The sequence below is a fragment of the Microcaecilia unicolor genome, chromosome 1 (genome assembly GCF_901765095.1).
Source record: "Microcaecilia unicolor chromosome 1, aMicUni1.1, whole genome shotgun sequence".
Lineage (NCBI taxonomy): Eukaryota > Metazoa > Chordata > Amphibia > Gymnophiona > Siphonopidae > Microcaecilia > Microcaecilia unicolor.
In genome coordinates, this window is record NC_044031.1 from 230,113,296 (window position 1) to 230,127,984 (window position 14,689).

The window sequence follows — 14,689 nt, forward strand, 5'->3', positions numbered from 1 at the left end:
CCCTGTGGCTGGCCTTCAGCAGAGAAGCCTAAATGGGTTCTTGAGCCAGCCAGTTGGTGTTTCTGTTGCATAGAAGAATGATTAATCTTTGAATCTGATACAAGATCCAAAAAGGCTTGAATGTTGAACAAGATCTGACAGTTTTTCTCTAATTAACAATATCTATTCACACACATGATGCCTATCCTTTTTGTCATATACCAGTTTACTACAATCTACTCACATATATGTTGCTTTTTTTGTCATAAATTAGCTCACTGCCACTTATACAGGCATGTTTTAGGCCACACTTTTTCTTGCACATTCTATTTTTTTACTCATTTGTTTTTAGTTTTGGCAATAATGTCCGTGAATTTACCCTAATGTTTTAATTTATCCACACTTTCAATTTTCACCATTTTGATGAGGGCTTTTATTCATGCATCAGTCTTTCTGCTGGCGGCACCAGGTTTATAGTTTTTTATATTTTGTTTCTCATATTTTTTCTTTTTAAAGCACTGTGTAGTCCTTTGATTAATCAGTTTGGACATACCCATACTCCTTCCTTTTTACACACTCTGTTGTATATATCTTTTAAGGTACTGTATGGAGGTATCCATATTATTGTTTTATTGACTGTCTTATTTTTCTATTTTTTATGCTTCCATCCTTATGTTTCTATCTCTGTACTTTGTTTTTTTCTTTTATTATTATTTTTTATTTTACACTTTAGTTTTTTAGGCCTATCTATATTGTAGCAAAACACCTGCGTTCGACAGCGTGGCAAAGTTTTTTCTGCCATTAACACAATGTCACATCTTACATCAGCATACATTAGCATGACGCTGCATCTAGTGGTCACTATACTCACACAATGTTTTGTTGTATTTCTGCTAGTACTTTTTTATTGGACATAACAATACATTTCTTGATTAGCTTTCAAAGGTTGCCCTTCTTTGTCAGATCGGAAGGGCAATTTATTTCCAATCTAACGAAGAAGGGCAACCTTCGAAAGCTAATCAAGAAATGTATTAAGTTATGTCCAATAAAAAAGGTGCCATCTTATTTTCTTTTCCATGTTTTATTTCTATTGATTACCTTTAAAAGTGGACTAACATGGCTACCAAACCTCTGTGCTACTACTTTGGAAGTGGGCGCTCCTGTACTAGCTACAACAGAAACTAGGTAATCCGCCATTAGAGAGTTCTGTTTTCTCTTTCTCTGTAGTTTCTTTTGGTTTTCAGATGCTGCTGTTTTATTTTCCGTGTTTTTATTTCATTCTCACCACAGCTTTTACTAGATTGTTTCCACCACTGAGGTAGTGTCTACCCATTCCCTGTACACTTTGAGGGGCATAATCGAACGGAGCACCCAAGTTTTCCTGAGGACGTCCTAGCAGGACGTCCCCGCGAAGGTGCGGGGAAACCCATATTATCAAAAAAAGATGGGCGTCCATCTTTCGTTTCTATAATACGGTCAGGGACGCCCAAATCTCAACATTTAGGTTGACCTTAGAGATGGTCGTCCCCGATTTTTGGTGATAATGAAAACCGAGGACGCCCATCTCAGAAACGACCAAATCCAAACCATTTGGTCGTGGGAGGAGCCAACATTCGTAGTGCACTGGTCCCCTTCACATGCCAGGACACCAACCGGGCACACTAGGGGGCACTGCAGTGGACTGCAGAAATTGTTCCCAGGTGCACAGCTCCTTTACCTTGTGTGCTGAGCCCCCCACCCCCCCCAAAACCCACTCCCCACAACTGTACACCACTACTATAGCCCTTAGGGATGAAGGGGGGGGCACCTACATGTGGGTATAGTGGGTTTCTGATGGGTTTTGGAGGACTCACATTTACCACCACAAGTGTAACAAGGTGGGGGGGGGGGGGGGGGGTTGGGCCTGGGTCCGCCTGCCTGAAGTGCACTGCAGTACCCACTAAAACTGCTCCAGGGACCTGCATACTGCTGTCATGAAGCTGAGTATATTTAAGGTTGGCATAGAGGCTGGAAAAAATATTTTAAATTTTTTTTTTAGGGTGGGAGGGGGTTAGTGACCATTGGGGGAGTAAGGGGAGTTATCCCCGATTCCCTCCGGTGGTCATCTGGTCATTTAGGGCACATTTTTGTGGCTTAGTCGTAAAAAAAAAAAGGACCAAATAAAGTTGTCCAAGTGTCCATCAGGGACGCCCTTCTTTTTTCCATTATCGGCCAAGGATGCCCATGTGTTAAGCACGCCCCAGTCCCGCCTTCGCTATGCTTCCGACACGCCCCCATGAACTTTGGTCATCCCCACGAAGGAAAGCAGATGAGGGCGCCCAAAATCGGCTTTCAATTATGCCAATTTGGGCGACCCTGTGAGAAGGATGCCCATCTTCCGATTATGTGTCGAAAGATGGGCGCCCTTCTCTTTCAAAAACAAGCCTGTTTGTCTTTGGTTTTTCTATTTTGGCAACAGAGTAACCACCCCTTTTTTTGTTCTTTGTTTTTTCATTTGCCGGGACAGTCACCATCTTTTTCTATCTCCATGTCTGTGCAGCAGCCGCCGCCTGCCTGTGCCGCTATTGGTCCATAGTTTTAGTTACTGTACCTCTGCCCCGACTGCAGTCTTGTTTTCAGATTTGGATTTTAAGTAGCTCTGTGTTTAGTTCATTTTAGTTGGTATGGGTTTTGTCTCCCCCACATTTGCTTTTCTTGTGTCCCCTTTTTTTGCTGCTCTCCACCATCAGCATTCCAGGCAGATGCGTACTTCATTTTCATTTTGCCCTCTCTTTAATAGTTTTATCTACCTTTTTGTATCCTTTTATGGATTCCCCACCTTTTTTTCCTTATATTTTTAATGTTTTTCATGGTTCGATACGTTGGTTTTGGTTCATTGCCCCTTCTTTGTTTCTCCTTCGTCTCTTCCTTTTTTAGGGCCCTGTTTACTAAGCTGTGTTATAGGCGTGTTAGCATTAACGCATATTAACTATGTACGCGCCTACAATATCCCTATAAGTGACTACATGGTTAGGGTGCACACTAATTGTAGGAATGTTAAAAATGCTAACACACCTTAGTAAACAGGGCCCTTTGAATTTCGGTATTTTGACACAGCATGGTCTTTACTTCATTATTTTTTTGTTTCAAGTTTTTTCGGGCCTCCAGTTTCTGTGATTCTAGTTCTTCATTTTTTCTTTTTATCTCTCAGGTCATTACTTTCAAATGCTGTAGAGCGCTGAGAAGTTAAATATTTGCACTTTACAAGTACAGATTTATGTAGTTTCACACAGTATTTCTTCTGACCCTCATATTTATATCCGTTTATTTTTCTTAGTTAGTACATTCCTTTTATCCATTGTTGCAACACTGTGTAACACCTTTGCGTAAAAGATTTCCCCTTTTTGTGTCCACTATTTAAACATGGTTTGTACAGCCAAATTTGTAATTAATTCCATCTTATATGTGCATTGATCTGCACATACATGCTATTTAAATATGGTCTGTACAGCCAAATTTAATTCCACCTTAGATGTGCATGGCCTTACTCTGACATGTTTTCATGTTTTTATGTACATTTTTGCTCCCATAAATGCGGTTTCCGTTTATTTATTTTTTAAATAATTTTCGTAATTCATAGATTTATTTTTATGCTTATAACGTTTATATTTAACTTGTTTACTTAAATGACATTTTTATATCTCTCTTGTAATTATCATTCTATGTATTAGTTTTTACATATACCATGTATAAATGTTATATATTTGGCATTTTTTACATTTGATTTTGTATTACTTTCGATTTTATCATGATTAACACATGTATCACCATGTGTTGATGGTGAAAATGTTATGTTTTATACATGGTTTCTTTATACTGTGTCATCATTCCTCTGTATTTGTATTTATTAATTTTTACTTTTTGTTTTTATACGTTTTTTTATGTATATATATTTTTGTATTGTTTAGGGACTCCTAAAGCAGGCCTCTGTGGCCGAAACACAATTCGTGTCAAGTCCATTGCATACTTTGTATAAAACTTCTGATGTGAACTCTTTGAGTCTGTTGAATGTTTTGTTTTACATCATCTTTGGTGTAACCTTCGCTGTGTTTGCCTGCTTGTATTGACCTGTGTGAGGGTCCTTTGTTCTGTGCTTGTCGATTGTAAGAAAGTTGATCAGCGAAAGCAGGGTTTCATGCAAATGAACAACAAAGTGACTATTCTCTTATGTGTTAACCGAACAGGAAATCACAAACTGAAGCCACTTTGTGCAGGCAAGTTTAAATCACCATGGTGCTTTCATCATGTGAACATGACCTCTGTGTCTTTTTCCTATGAGTTTAGCAAAAATGAACGGATGACTTTGTAGGGGTATTTCCCTGTGTGTCTCACCTTGCTGGTCTTGGCCTGTATAATCCTATGACATCAAGATGGAGTCTGCAACCTATGACCTGCACATCAGTGATTTAGCTAATTCAACTTTCTGGAAAATCACTAGCAGACATGTAACACCAAGGACATGCAGTGGGCAAACCAGCCCCCCTTTATCTCCCTGAGAAGCTGAAAAGGAGTGAGACATGGCTCCAGCAAGCCGGGTGAGAAACAGAAAATGCATACCATAATGTAACAACTTGAAGGTCAAGAACAACAGACCCTTCTTGCCATGCAGTGAGCTGAAGAAGATCCAGATTGGGTTCCTGCAGTCACCTGACTGAGAGGTACTGGGAAAAGCGGGAACAAGGAGAAATCAGTTAGTCGGAATCCTTGGAAGAAGGTGGATGCAGGAAGGAAGACCTGATAAGGTCCATCGTCTGGTGAACTGTGTATCTGGTGGAAGTATCGTTGGTTCAGCTGTACCTGCACGGAGTGACCTGTGCCCTCCCTGTCTGCTGTAGAGTACCTGTCCTATCTCGGACCAAGACTCGCTGAAAAACTCAGTTTGAGTCTGGGAAGTATCCTGTGCCAACTCCCGAGAGACTGCCACGAAGGTCAGCCTGGTGAGAGATACAGTGATTTATTTCCTATTAGTCTGGGTTTAGTGAGTGGTGATTACCTGAGCAAACGACTGGTTTATAGTCATAGCTGTGGTCAGGAGATAAGCTGCTAATAATCGTACTACCTCGTTAACATAGTCATAGCATTACCAATCAGTTGTGTAATTTACCTAGCAACCTGTAAGGACAGAGTATGTAGTGTGACAATATAGTTTGTAATTTTATCAGCCAGTATTTTTGTATTCAGCTAAAGCTTTGCCGGAGTTTCTATTTTGTTACCTTTTCATATATATCTATAATAAAAGCTAATATATTCCAGCCTGCTTTCTCAGTTGCGTTTCTATCGGAAGTAATTGGCTTGGCGCCAATCCAAGGTCCCCCCCTCCCCTAGACCAAGTACAGAGTAATCTGCTTACAGATAGTTCTGTTTGGGAACCTTGGGCACAGATAAGTATTACCTGTGATTTACCTACAACTTCCAGCATTTTTGAGAACTGGTTCATCAGCAGTTCGTACCCAAGGTACTTAAACACTTGCGGCAACAAGGGTCCGATGCCAAAGCTCTGTTGTTGTTAGATAACCTCCCTGCCCACCTGTCTTCTGAAAACCTAATAAGCAGAGATAGCAAAATCTGAGTCAGTTACTTGACCAAAAACACCACATCTAAAATACAGCCACTCGATCAAGATATCATATCAATGATCCAGACGAACTTCCGAAAGACACCAATACAGCGAATAATCACAAGTGAGGATTCAGTCACTGCATTTTTAAAGAAGCTAAACATAAAACAAGTTTTTTACATTGGTGCTGAAGCCTAGGATGCAATCACACAAATCTGCATATCCAAATGTGAAGAAGCCTAACTGGTGCTAGTATAGTCCATGATTACTCGTAGGTAGCCAGTGACAGTGATGAAGAGAATGACTTGAAGGGTTTTTTTAATTGAAAGTTTTATTACTGTATTACACAGAAAAAGAAAGGAAATTTCAATTGAAGTAGAAATATTACAAATCAAAATCATCTTCAAGTCCAAATCAAAAAAAAAATCTGATTACACATTGGAAAGAATAATCAAGAAGAAGAAAAACATGAAAACATCTTCACTTGCATTGTAGGTCAAAAATAAACTATATTTAAATAAGACCTCAAACAAACCGATCTATACTCCAGCCCTATCTGGACCTTTAACAGCACTTGATCAACCAAAAAAGCCTCCAGTTGAACTGAATCCAAGAAAACATAATGGTTGTTCTTGAAGTCTATCAGGCACTTACAGGGAAACTTTAGGAAAAAAGAGCCTCCTATGGCTAAAATCTTAGGCTTAGCTATAAGAAAGCTTTTCTATGAAGTTGAATTGGCCTGGAGATGTCACGGAACAACTGAATTGCTTGACCACAAAACAGTAAATTATTTTTAGGAAAATAAGCTTTACAGATTTTCAATTTATATTCCTCAGACTGAAATACCACCAACAATGTGACTCATTTACTTATGATATCTTGACAGGATGCCAGAAACTTAGAAACATCCAACCTGTCCGGGGAATTAATCCTTCTCTTTCATTTCTTTAGAAACTCTTGGCAGATAACATGCATTTACAACTTGTACTGAGACAAAAGAAAACTGTAACATATCACATAAATACATTTTAAAGAGTTCCAATTCAGATATGTAATGTGTAACTGGGAAGCTAAGCAACCTCAAATTCCTTGAACGTTGAGAATTCTCAATGGACTCCATCTGAAGATGTATCAAAAGATTACCCTTAGTCATACTTATTAAAGCAGCATGAGCTGTTTTAACTTGAGAATCAGTCTTAATTAATGAATGTTCAAGAGTCAATATATAATGTTCTACCATTTTAGAAGAAGCCTCAACTGAGAACTTAGTTAATAACAAATTCTCCTGCAAAGCATTTTCCATCCGAGACCAGGAGGAACCAATGTCTTTAAATAAGATCCTGAGAAACTGCTGAGTCAGCATTTGATGAAAGATGAGCTATAAAGGTACAGGAACAGGTACTAACTACTGAGAAACTGTAGAGGAAACAGGAGAAGGCCCAACAGCTGGGCAAGCAGCTTTGAGGTTATTTGCTCCTCCACTATCAGGCAGTAATAACTTCTCCAGCACATATTCTGGCTGCGAAGGTGGGGTTCGTGCGCTGGAGGATAAAGAAGCTTCTAATAAAAACTCAACATTAGATGTCCCAGGAAGAGAAACAATATTAGAAACATGCAGGTCCATCGGACCTCAAACCAGCATCGTTTATCTTCTTAACCACTCCTCTTCCACTTACTCATATGAAAATTAGGTAGAGTGTCCTGTTCCTGGCTCCTCAGTGCTCCGAAGAGGCACAGTTCTTTAAAGTTCCCGCTCAGGACCCACAGGTGAAGTCAGTGATGAAGTCTCTAGCCATGATAGTACCTGCCAAACAAGGATAGTCCTCTGTGCCCTGGATCTTCCCGACTTTGAAGGCTTTACAGAGGAAGATGTTGCTGCCACCAAACAGTTCTTGGAAAGATACACTTCTGAGAGCGTAACGGAAAATGAAGGCCTCACAGAAAATGACATGGTCAATGCAGAAAGAGTGATGGAAGCATTCGTTGATAGGGAGAGTGGGGCCACTATAGAATCTTGGAAACATGGGGATAGCAGGTGTCCTACATATGAGCACATGACTGATTTGGAAATAATCGATAATGTTGCTGGCAAAAATCACGATTTGGATGCAACTGAAGACGATGAGGAACCTGAGCCTCCACCTAAGGTCACAGAGGCACTTACAGGTTTGTAAATAGGACTAAAATATCGTGGAACAGAAAAGGTAGATTCTCTTTGTTTTACAATTAAAATGCTTGATTGAAATTAATAAAAAGAAGGAAAGAGATGCAATGAAACAGTCAACCCTTGATATTTTTTATACAAGATATGAATCACTTTAGACTCTGTTTACGTATGCTTTGATAAGACATAAATATAAAGTGCATTATGTTTTCCCTTTTCAATAAAAGATTGAAACATGATTTATATACAATATTGTTATTCTCTAGTACTTCAATTGTCACAAATGTGTGAAACAGATAGCAGGTACTGTATAAGTTGAATGCAGGAAAATGGGTTGAAATTTCTAATGCGATCTGCTTATACTGCAATGTGATTCCTTGGATCCCAAGCAATGCGTTATAACGGGGTTGAGCTGCAATAGTTAAACATGGTAGTGGTAGTGTGATGGTGTGCGGATGCTTTGCTGCCTTAGGATCTGGAAAACTACCCATTATTGAAGGAACCATGAATTCTGGACTATATTAGAAAATTCTTAAGGAGAAAGTCCAGCTACCTGTCTGTGAGCTGAAGCATAATTGGATTATGCACAAAGACAAGATCAAAAATACAAAAGTAAGTCTACAATCTGAAAGCCTGAGGAGAAACAAAATTATAGTTTTGGATTGGCCTAGACAAAATCCTGACTTAACACCAATAGAGATGTTGTGGCAGGACCTAAAATGAGAAGTCCATGCACAAAAATTTATGAATGCGTCCTAGTTAAAGAAGTGTTGCAAAGACGAGTGGGCTAAGATTCTTCAACAGCTATGTGAAATACTGATATCAAATTACAGGAAGTGTTTGATTGCAATTAATGCTGCTAAAGGTTGTGCAACCAATTATTAAGTATAGGAGGCAGTTACTTTTTCACATGAGTGATATGGGTGTTGGATAACTTTATTTCTAAAATAAATGAATTAATAATTTAAAAAAACTGTTACATGTTCCCTTTGTCTAATATATAACAGTATGACATACATCTTGCTTAAATATCAGACACCATTCAGTGTGACATATATGCAATAGTAGAGGAACTCAATCGTAAAACTTTTTCATACCACTGTATACAGACAAGACTTCCAAGAATGACCATGGCTCTACAAGGTATTTCTTCATGAGTAAGATTTTGTCTATTTAAAAGGAGCTAGAAGCTGACAAAAATGAAAGAAACTGGGTAACTGGGGAGATTATGAAAGCAAAGGTTGGTTTCATTGTCTGAAACCAGACTAGCCTGTACTCAGATTTGTATGTGTTCAAAATGTCTGCTGACCTAAGATAGTGAACAATGAACTATGAAGTCTGGTCTTTTAAATTAGAATAAAGACCTTAGGCTGAGTCATGTTTTATATCTAGGAAAAAGTGACACGTGCAAGACAATTCTATAACAGAGCGCCTAGCAGGAGCCTATTCTATAAAGGAACATAGGCTAGTATTCTATAAAAGAAGGTAAGTGCCTAACAGGTTAGAAACATGCCTAGAATTTATACCTAGCACTTACACCAGCCATAGAGCTAGTATAAATGTTTGTGTATAAATGTCAGAGATACATATATAAGTGGGAGTCCCACCCAGCCTCCACCCATGTGTACACCCTTTCTTGCATATAGTTATACACATACTTACAGAATAGTGCTTAGACAGAATTTTGGCATTTATGCACATATGTACGTAAATAATAATAAATATAAACATTTCCACATGTAACAGGTGTTATGACTACTGGTGCCTACTAGGCAATAGAATTGTCCTGTAAAGAAGTGCTCTATTCTCTATTTCTTACAATTTATTTGTGTTCCCTTCTTTTGCAATATATTTACATAAGTACATCAGTAATGCCACACTGGGAAAAGACCAAGGGTCCATTGAGCCCAGCATCTTGTCCACGAAAGCGGCCAATCCAGGCCAAGGGCACCTGGCAAGCTTCCCAAACGTACAAACATTCTATACATGTTATTCCTGGAATTGTGGATTTTTCCCAAGTCCATTTAGTAGTGGTTTATGGACTTGTCCTTTAGGAAACTGTCTAACCCCTTTTTAAACTCTGCCTAGCTAACCGCCTTCACCACGTTCTCCGGCAACGAATTCCAGAGTTTAATTATGCGTTGGATGAAGAAAGTTTTTCTCCGCTTTGTTTTAAATTTACTACACTGTAGTTTCATCGCATGCCCCCTAGTCCTAGTATTTTTGGAAAGCGTGAACAGATGCTTCACATCCACCTGTTCCACTCCACTCATTATTTTATATACCTCTATCATGTCTCCCCTCAGCTGTCTCTTCTTCAAGCTGAAAAGCCCTAGCTTCCTTAGTCTTTCTTCATAGGGAAGTCGTCCCATCCCTGCTATCATTTTAGTCGCCCTTCACTGCACCTTTTCCAATTCCACTATATCTTTCTTGAGATGCGGTGACCAGAATTGAACACAATACTCAAGGTGCGGTTGCACCATGGAATGATACAACGGCATTATAACATCCTCACACCTGTTTTCCATCTTTCCTAATAATACCCAACATTCTATTTGCTTTCCTAGCCGCAGCAGCACACTGAGCAGAAGGTTTCAGTGTATTATCGACGACGACACCCAGATCCCTTTCTTGGTCCGTGACTCCTAACGTGGAACCTTGCATGACTTAGCTATAATTTGGGTTCTTTTTTCCAACATGCATCACCTTGCACTTGCTCACATTAAACGTCATCTGTCATTTAGCCGCGCAGTCTCCCAGTCTCGTAAGGTCCTTCTGCAATTTTTCACAATCCTGTCGCAAGTTAACGACTTTGAATAACTTTGTGTCATCAGCAAATTTAATTACCTCACTAGTTACTCCCATCTTTAAATCATTTATAAATATATTAAAAAGCAGGGGTCCAGCACAGACCCCTGAGGAACCCCACTAACTACCCTTCTCCATTGTGAATACTGCCCATTTAACCCCACTCTCTGTTTCCTATCCTTCCACCAGTTTTTAATCCACAATAGGACATTTCCTCCTATCCCATGACCCTCCAATTTCCTCTGTAGCCTTTCATGAGGTACCTTGTCAAACGCCTTTTGAAAATCCAGATACACAATATCAACCGGCTCCCCTTTGTCCACGTGCTTGTTTACTCCTTCAAAGAATTGAAATAAATTGGTCAGGTAATATTTCCCCACACAAAAGCCGTGCTGACTTGGTCTCAGTAATCCATGTCCTTGGATGTGCGCTGTAATTTTGTTTTTGATAACAGCCTCTACCATTTTCCCCGGCACTGACATCAGACTCACCGGTCTATAATTTCCCGGATCTCCCCTGGAACCTTTTTAAAAAATCGGCATTACATTGGCCACCCTCCAATCTTCCGGTACCAAGCTCGATTTTAAGGATAAATTGCATATCACTAATAATAGCTCTGCAAGCTCATTTTTCAGTTCTATTAGTACTCTAGGATGAATACCATCCGGTCCAGTAAATTTGCTACTCTTCAGTTTGCTGAACTGCCCCATTACGTCCTCCAGGTTTACCGTGAAGTCATTAAGTTTCTCCGACTCGTCCACATGAAATACCATTTCCGACACCGGTATCCCACCCAAATCTTCCTCGGTGAAGACCGAAGCAAAGAATTCATTCAATCTCTCCGCTACATCTTTATCTTCCTTGATCGCCTCTTTTACCCCTTGGTCATCCAGCAGCCCAACCGATTCTTTTGCCGGCTTCCTGCTTTTAATATACCGAAAAATAATTTTGCTGTGTTTTTTTGCCTCTAATGCTATCTTTTTTTCATAATCCCTCTTGGCCTTCTTTATCTACGCCTTGCATTTGCTTTGACACTCCTTATGCTGCTTCTTGTTATTTTCAGACGGTTCCTTCTTCCATTTTCTGAAGGTGTTTCTTTTAGTCCTAATAGCTTCCTTCACATCACTTTTCAACAATGCCGGCTGTCTTTTGGACTTCCGTCTTGCTTTTCTAATTCGCGGAATGTTTGGCCTGGGCCTCCAGAATGGTATTTTTGAACAGCGTCCATGCCTGTTGTACAGTTTTTACCCTCTCAGTTGCCCCCCTAAGTTTTTTTTAACCGTTCTTCTCATTTTATCATAGTCTCCTTTTTTAAAGTTAAACGCTAACGTATTTGACTTCCTGTGTATAGTTACTTCAAGGTTGATATCAATCATCCAAGATGGCGACGGTCTGAGTTGCGCGACCAGACGCGTCCTACTTCCTCCTTTGAAACGCGGCTGTTAGCGGTTTCCTACCTGATTCTCGTCATGATAAAAAGGAGAGGCAAAGTCAGGGAGATTCCCTCTCTCCCTGGCAGGTCAAACCAGCTACGGCAGGCGAAAATGGAGGAATTCAGCATCGTGCTGGGTCCTGGGAGAGTTTCCACTCCTTCCGAAGAGGCTGGCACTTCGACGCTGGCTGTCAGTGAGGACGAGGCTTCCCTGAGCCCCATCGAACGTGCGGTGCCCCTGCAACCAGGAAGTGAACGTTTCCCTCAGAGCCCAGATGCCTCAGCCTGGAATGGAGTTCGATGTGCACAGGGAGGGAGCCTGATGGAGACGTATGGAGATCAAAGTGCTGTCAGCACAGAAGTTCCAGCGGCGATATAATCCTTGGCGCTGTCCACACAGACAGTGAGTACCCTGGAGCTGGCTGCAAATGCACCACTTTCTGAGTTTACTGCTGGGAAAATGGAAAAGCCAGCCGTAGTGACCATAGAGTCACTATGGGATTTAACCTTTACAGCATACTCCTCCCTACAATCCTTGGTGGTTAAAAATGCGGGGACTATTAAAACTTTATCAGAGGCTGCATTATCTCAGATGAAAAAGACTGATTCTCAAGCCGAGGAAGTAAAATGTCTTACTGAAAGAACTTCAAAGATGGAACATTTGGGTCAAACGCTGATTAAAGAAAAGAACTTTACTTCCCGACGGCTGGAATATCTTGAGAACCAGTCTAAAAGACTTAATTTAAGGCTAATAAATTTTCCTAGTTCTCCACTAGTATCCCCAGTACAAATCGTAAAAAAATATCTTATAGAAATACTGGGTATGTTGGATACATCTCTTCCACCCATTACTCGTGCATTTTATTTACAAACTGATCCTAGGGTATCAGAAACATTTCCTCAAGTGGGTGGAGAGATGAATCTAACTGCCCTTTTGGAGTCATCATTAGAGGTTATTACGAAGAGAGCAATGTTAATAGTAACTTTTGCTTTTGAGATTGATAGGGATGCAGTTTTGAGGCTCTCATTAAGACACTTGGATTCAAACTTTTTGGGGTCTAAAATAAGAAATTACCCTGACTTATCAAGAGAGACACAAAAGCGGCGTAAAGCCTTTTTGGCTTTGCGCACAAGAACTTTGGCAATAGGAGCTAGTTTCCTGTTGAAATTTCCTTGTGTTTGTAGAAATCTAAACAGTTTCAATTCTTTGACCCCAAACAGCTGGAGGAATTTATAATAAGTAGGGAAGAAGTAAATGTTAAGGTGTAATCCTATATGAACACTGATTATACTGGGTGGAACTACCCAGGTCGGGCGCATCATTAAGTAAATTGTGTTACTGATTTATTTCTTTTTAGATTATTTGAATAATCTTTCTTCTTGGATCAATTTATTTAACTTGTGGTCAATATAATGTTTAAAACTTATCTTTAGAAATTATTTCCGTTGGACATTTCTAAATTGTGTATTATCATCCATAAATGTGAAGTTATGATTGTTAAAAGCTTAATAAAAAAAAAAGGTTGATATCAAAACTGATCATGTTATGATCACTGTTATCAAGCGGCCCCAGTACCATAATGTCCCTCACCAGATCATACGCTCCACTAAGGACCAAGTCTAGAATTTTTCCTTCTCTCGTCGGCTCCTGCACCAGCTGCTCCATAAAGCTGACCAAAGGATATCCTATTACATCTGTGAATCCCCTTAATTCATTATTAATGGAATAGCATTCATTATACTGAACTGTTTACCTGATGGTATGAAGACAATGTTAATTCCAAAGATGGTGTGAGTCAGCCAGGTATATAGTCCATAAAACCCAGCCATTTTGAGGGAAGCATCAAATACGCCTCTAAAATGGTTGAAAGGAAACCAGAATTAGATTTCCTTACAAATAAAATATGGAGAAATAAAAACTGACAATTTGGGAACATATGCATCAGTCTCAGCAGCTAGGTCAAACTCTGTTGACAAAAACAATGTGTTATTTATTTAAAGAGAAGTTCATTTGCTGGTATTTGCTATTAAAATAATTAAAGGAACTTATGAGGTGAAAAAAAGGAGAAACTAGTTCTTACCTGCTATTTTTCTTTCCTAATGAGTCTCTCCAGACTAGTTTAGATACTTGTTTGCCTTCTGCCAGCACATAGAGACAGAGAACCAATAACATTTATTTATTTATTACATTGTATCCCACATTTTCCCACCTATTTGCAGGCTCAATGTGGCTTACATAGTACCGTAAAGGCGTTCGCCAATTCCGGTATGAACAAATACAGTAATGTTGTGGTACAATAAGATTCGTATGTACATACACATTAGGGAATTGTAGAGAGGGAGAGAATCGTAGAGAGGAAGAGTTATTATATGTCCATTACAAGCTTTAGTTTCGTTGTGTTGCAGGGCACAGGCATTTAGGTTGGGTCGGTAGGGTATGCCTTTTTAAACAGGTTGTTTTCACGGCTTTTGGTAATGCATTCCATAGTTGTGTGCTTATGTAGTAAAAACTGGATGCATAGGTTGATTTGTATTTGAGTCCTTTGCAGCTTGGGTAGTGGAGATTTAGGTATGTTCGTGTTGATCCTGTTGTGTTTCTGGTTGGTAGGTCTATGAGGTCTCTCATGTATCCCGGGGCTTCGCTGTAGATAATTTTATAAATCAGGGTGCAGATTTTGAAAGCAATATGTTCTTTGATTGGGAGCCATTG

The 14,689-nt window shown here is 39.6% G+C and overlaps 1 protein-coding gene across 1 annotated transcript in view; it reads right to left on the reverse strand.

The window, feature by feature from the left end:
* The window catches only part of TMEM245 (transmembrane protein 245), a 342,105-nt gene that overhangs the window by 40,704 nt on the left and 286,712 nt on the right, over nt 1–14,689 (reverse strand). Inside the window, 1 exon segment of the mRNA XM_030204645.1 lies at nt 13,734–13,834. Within this exon segment, the coding sequence (XP_030060505.1) occupies nt 13,734–13,834 (101 nt within the window).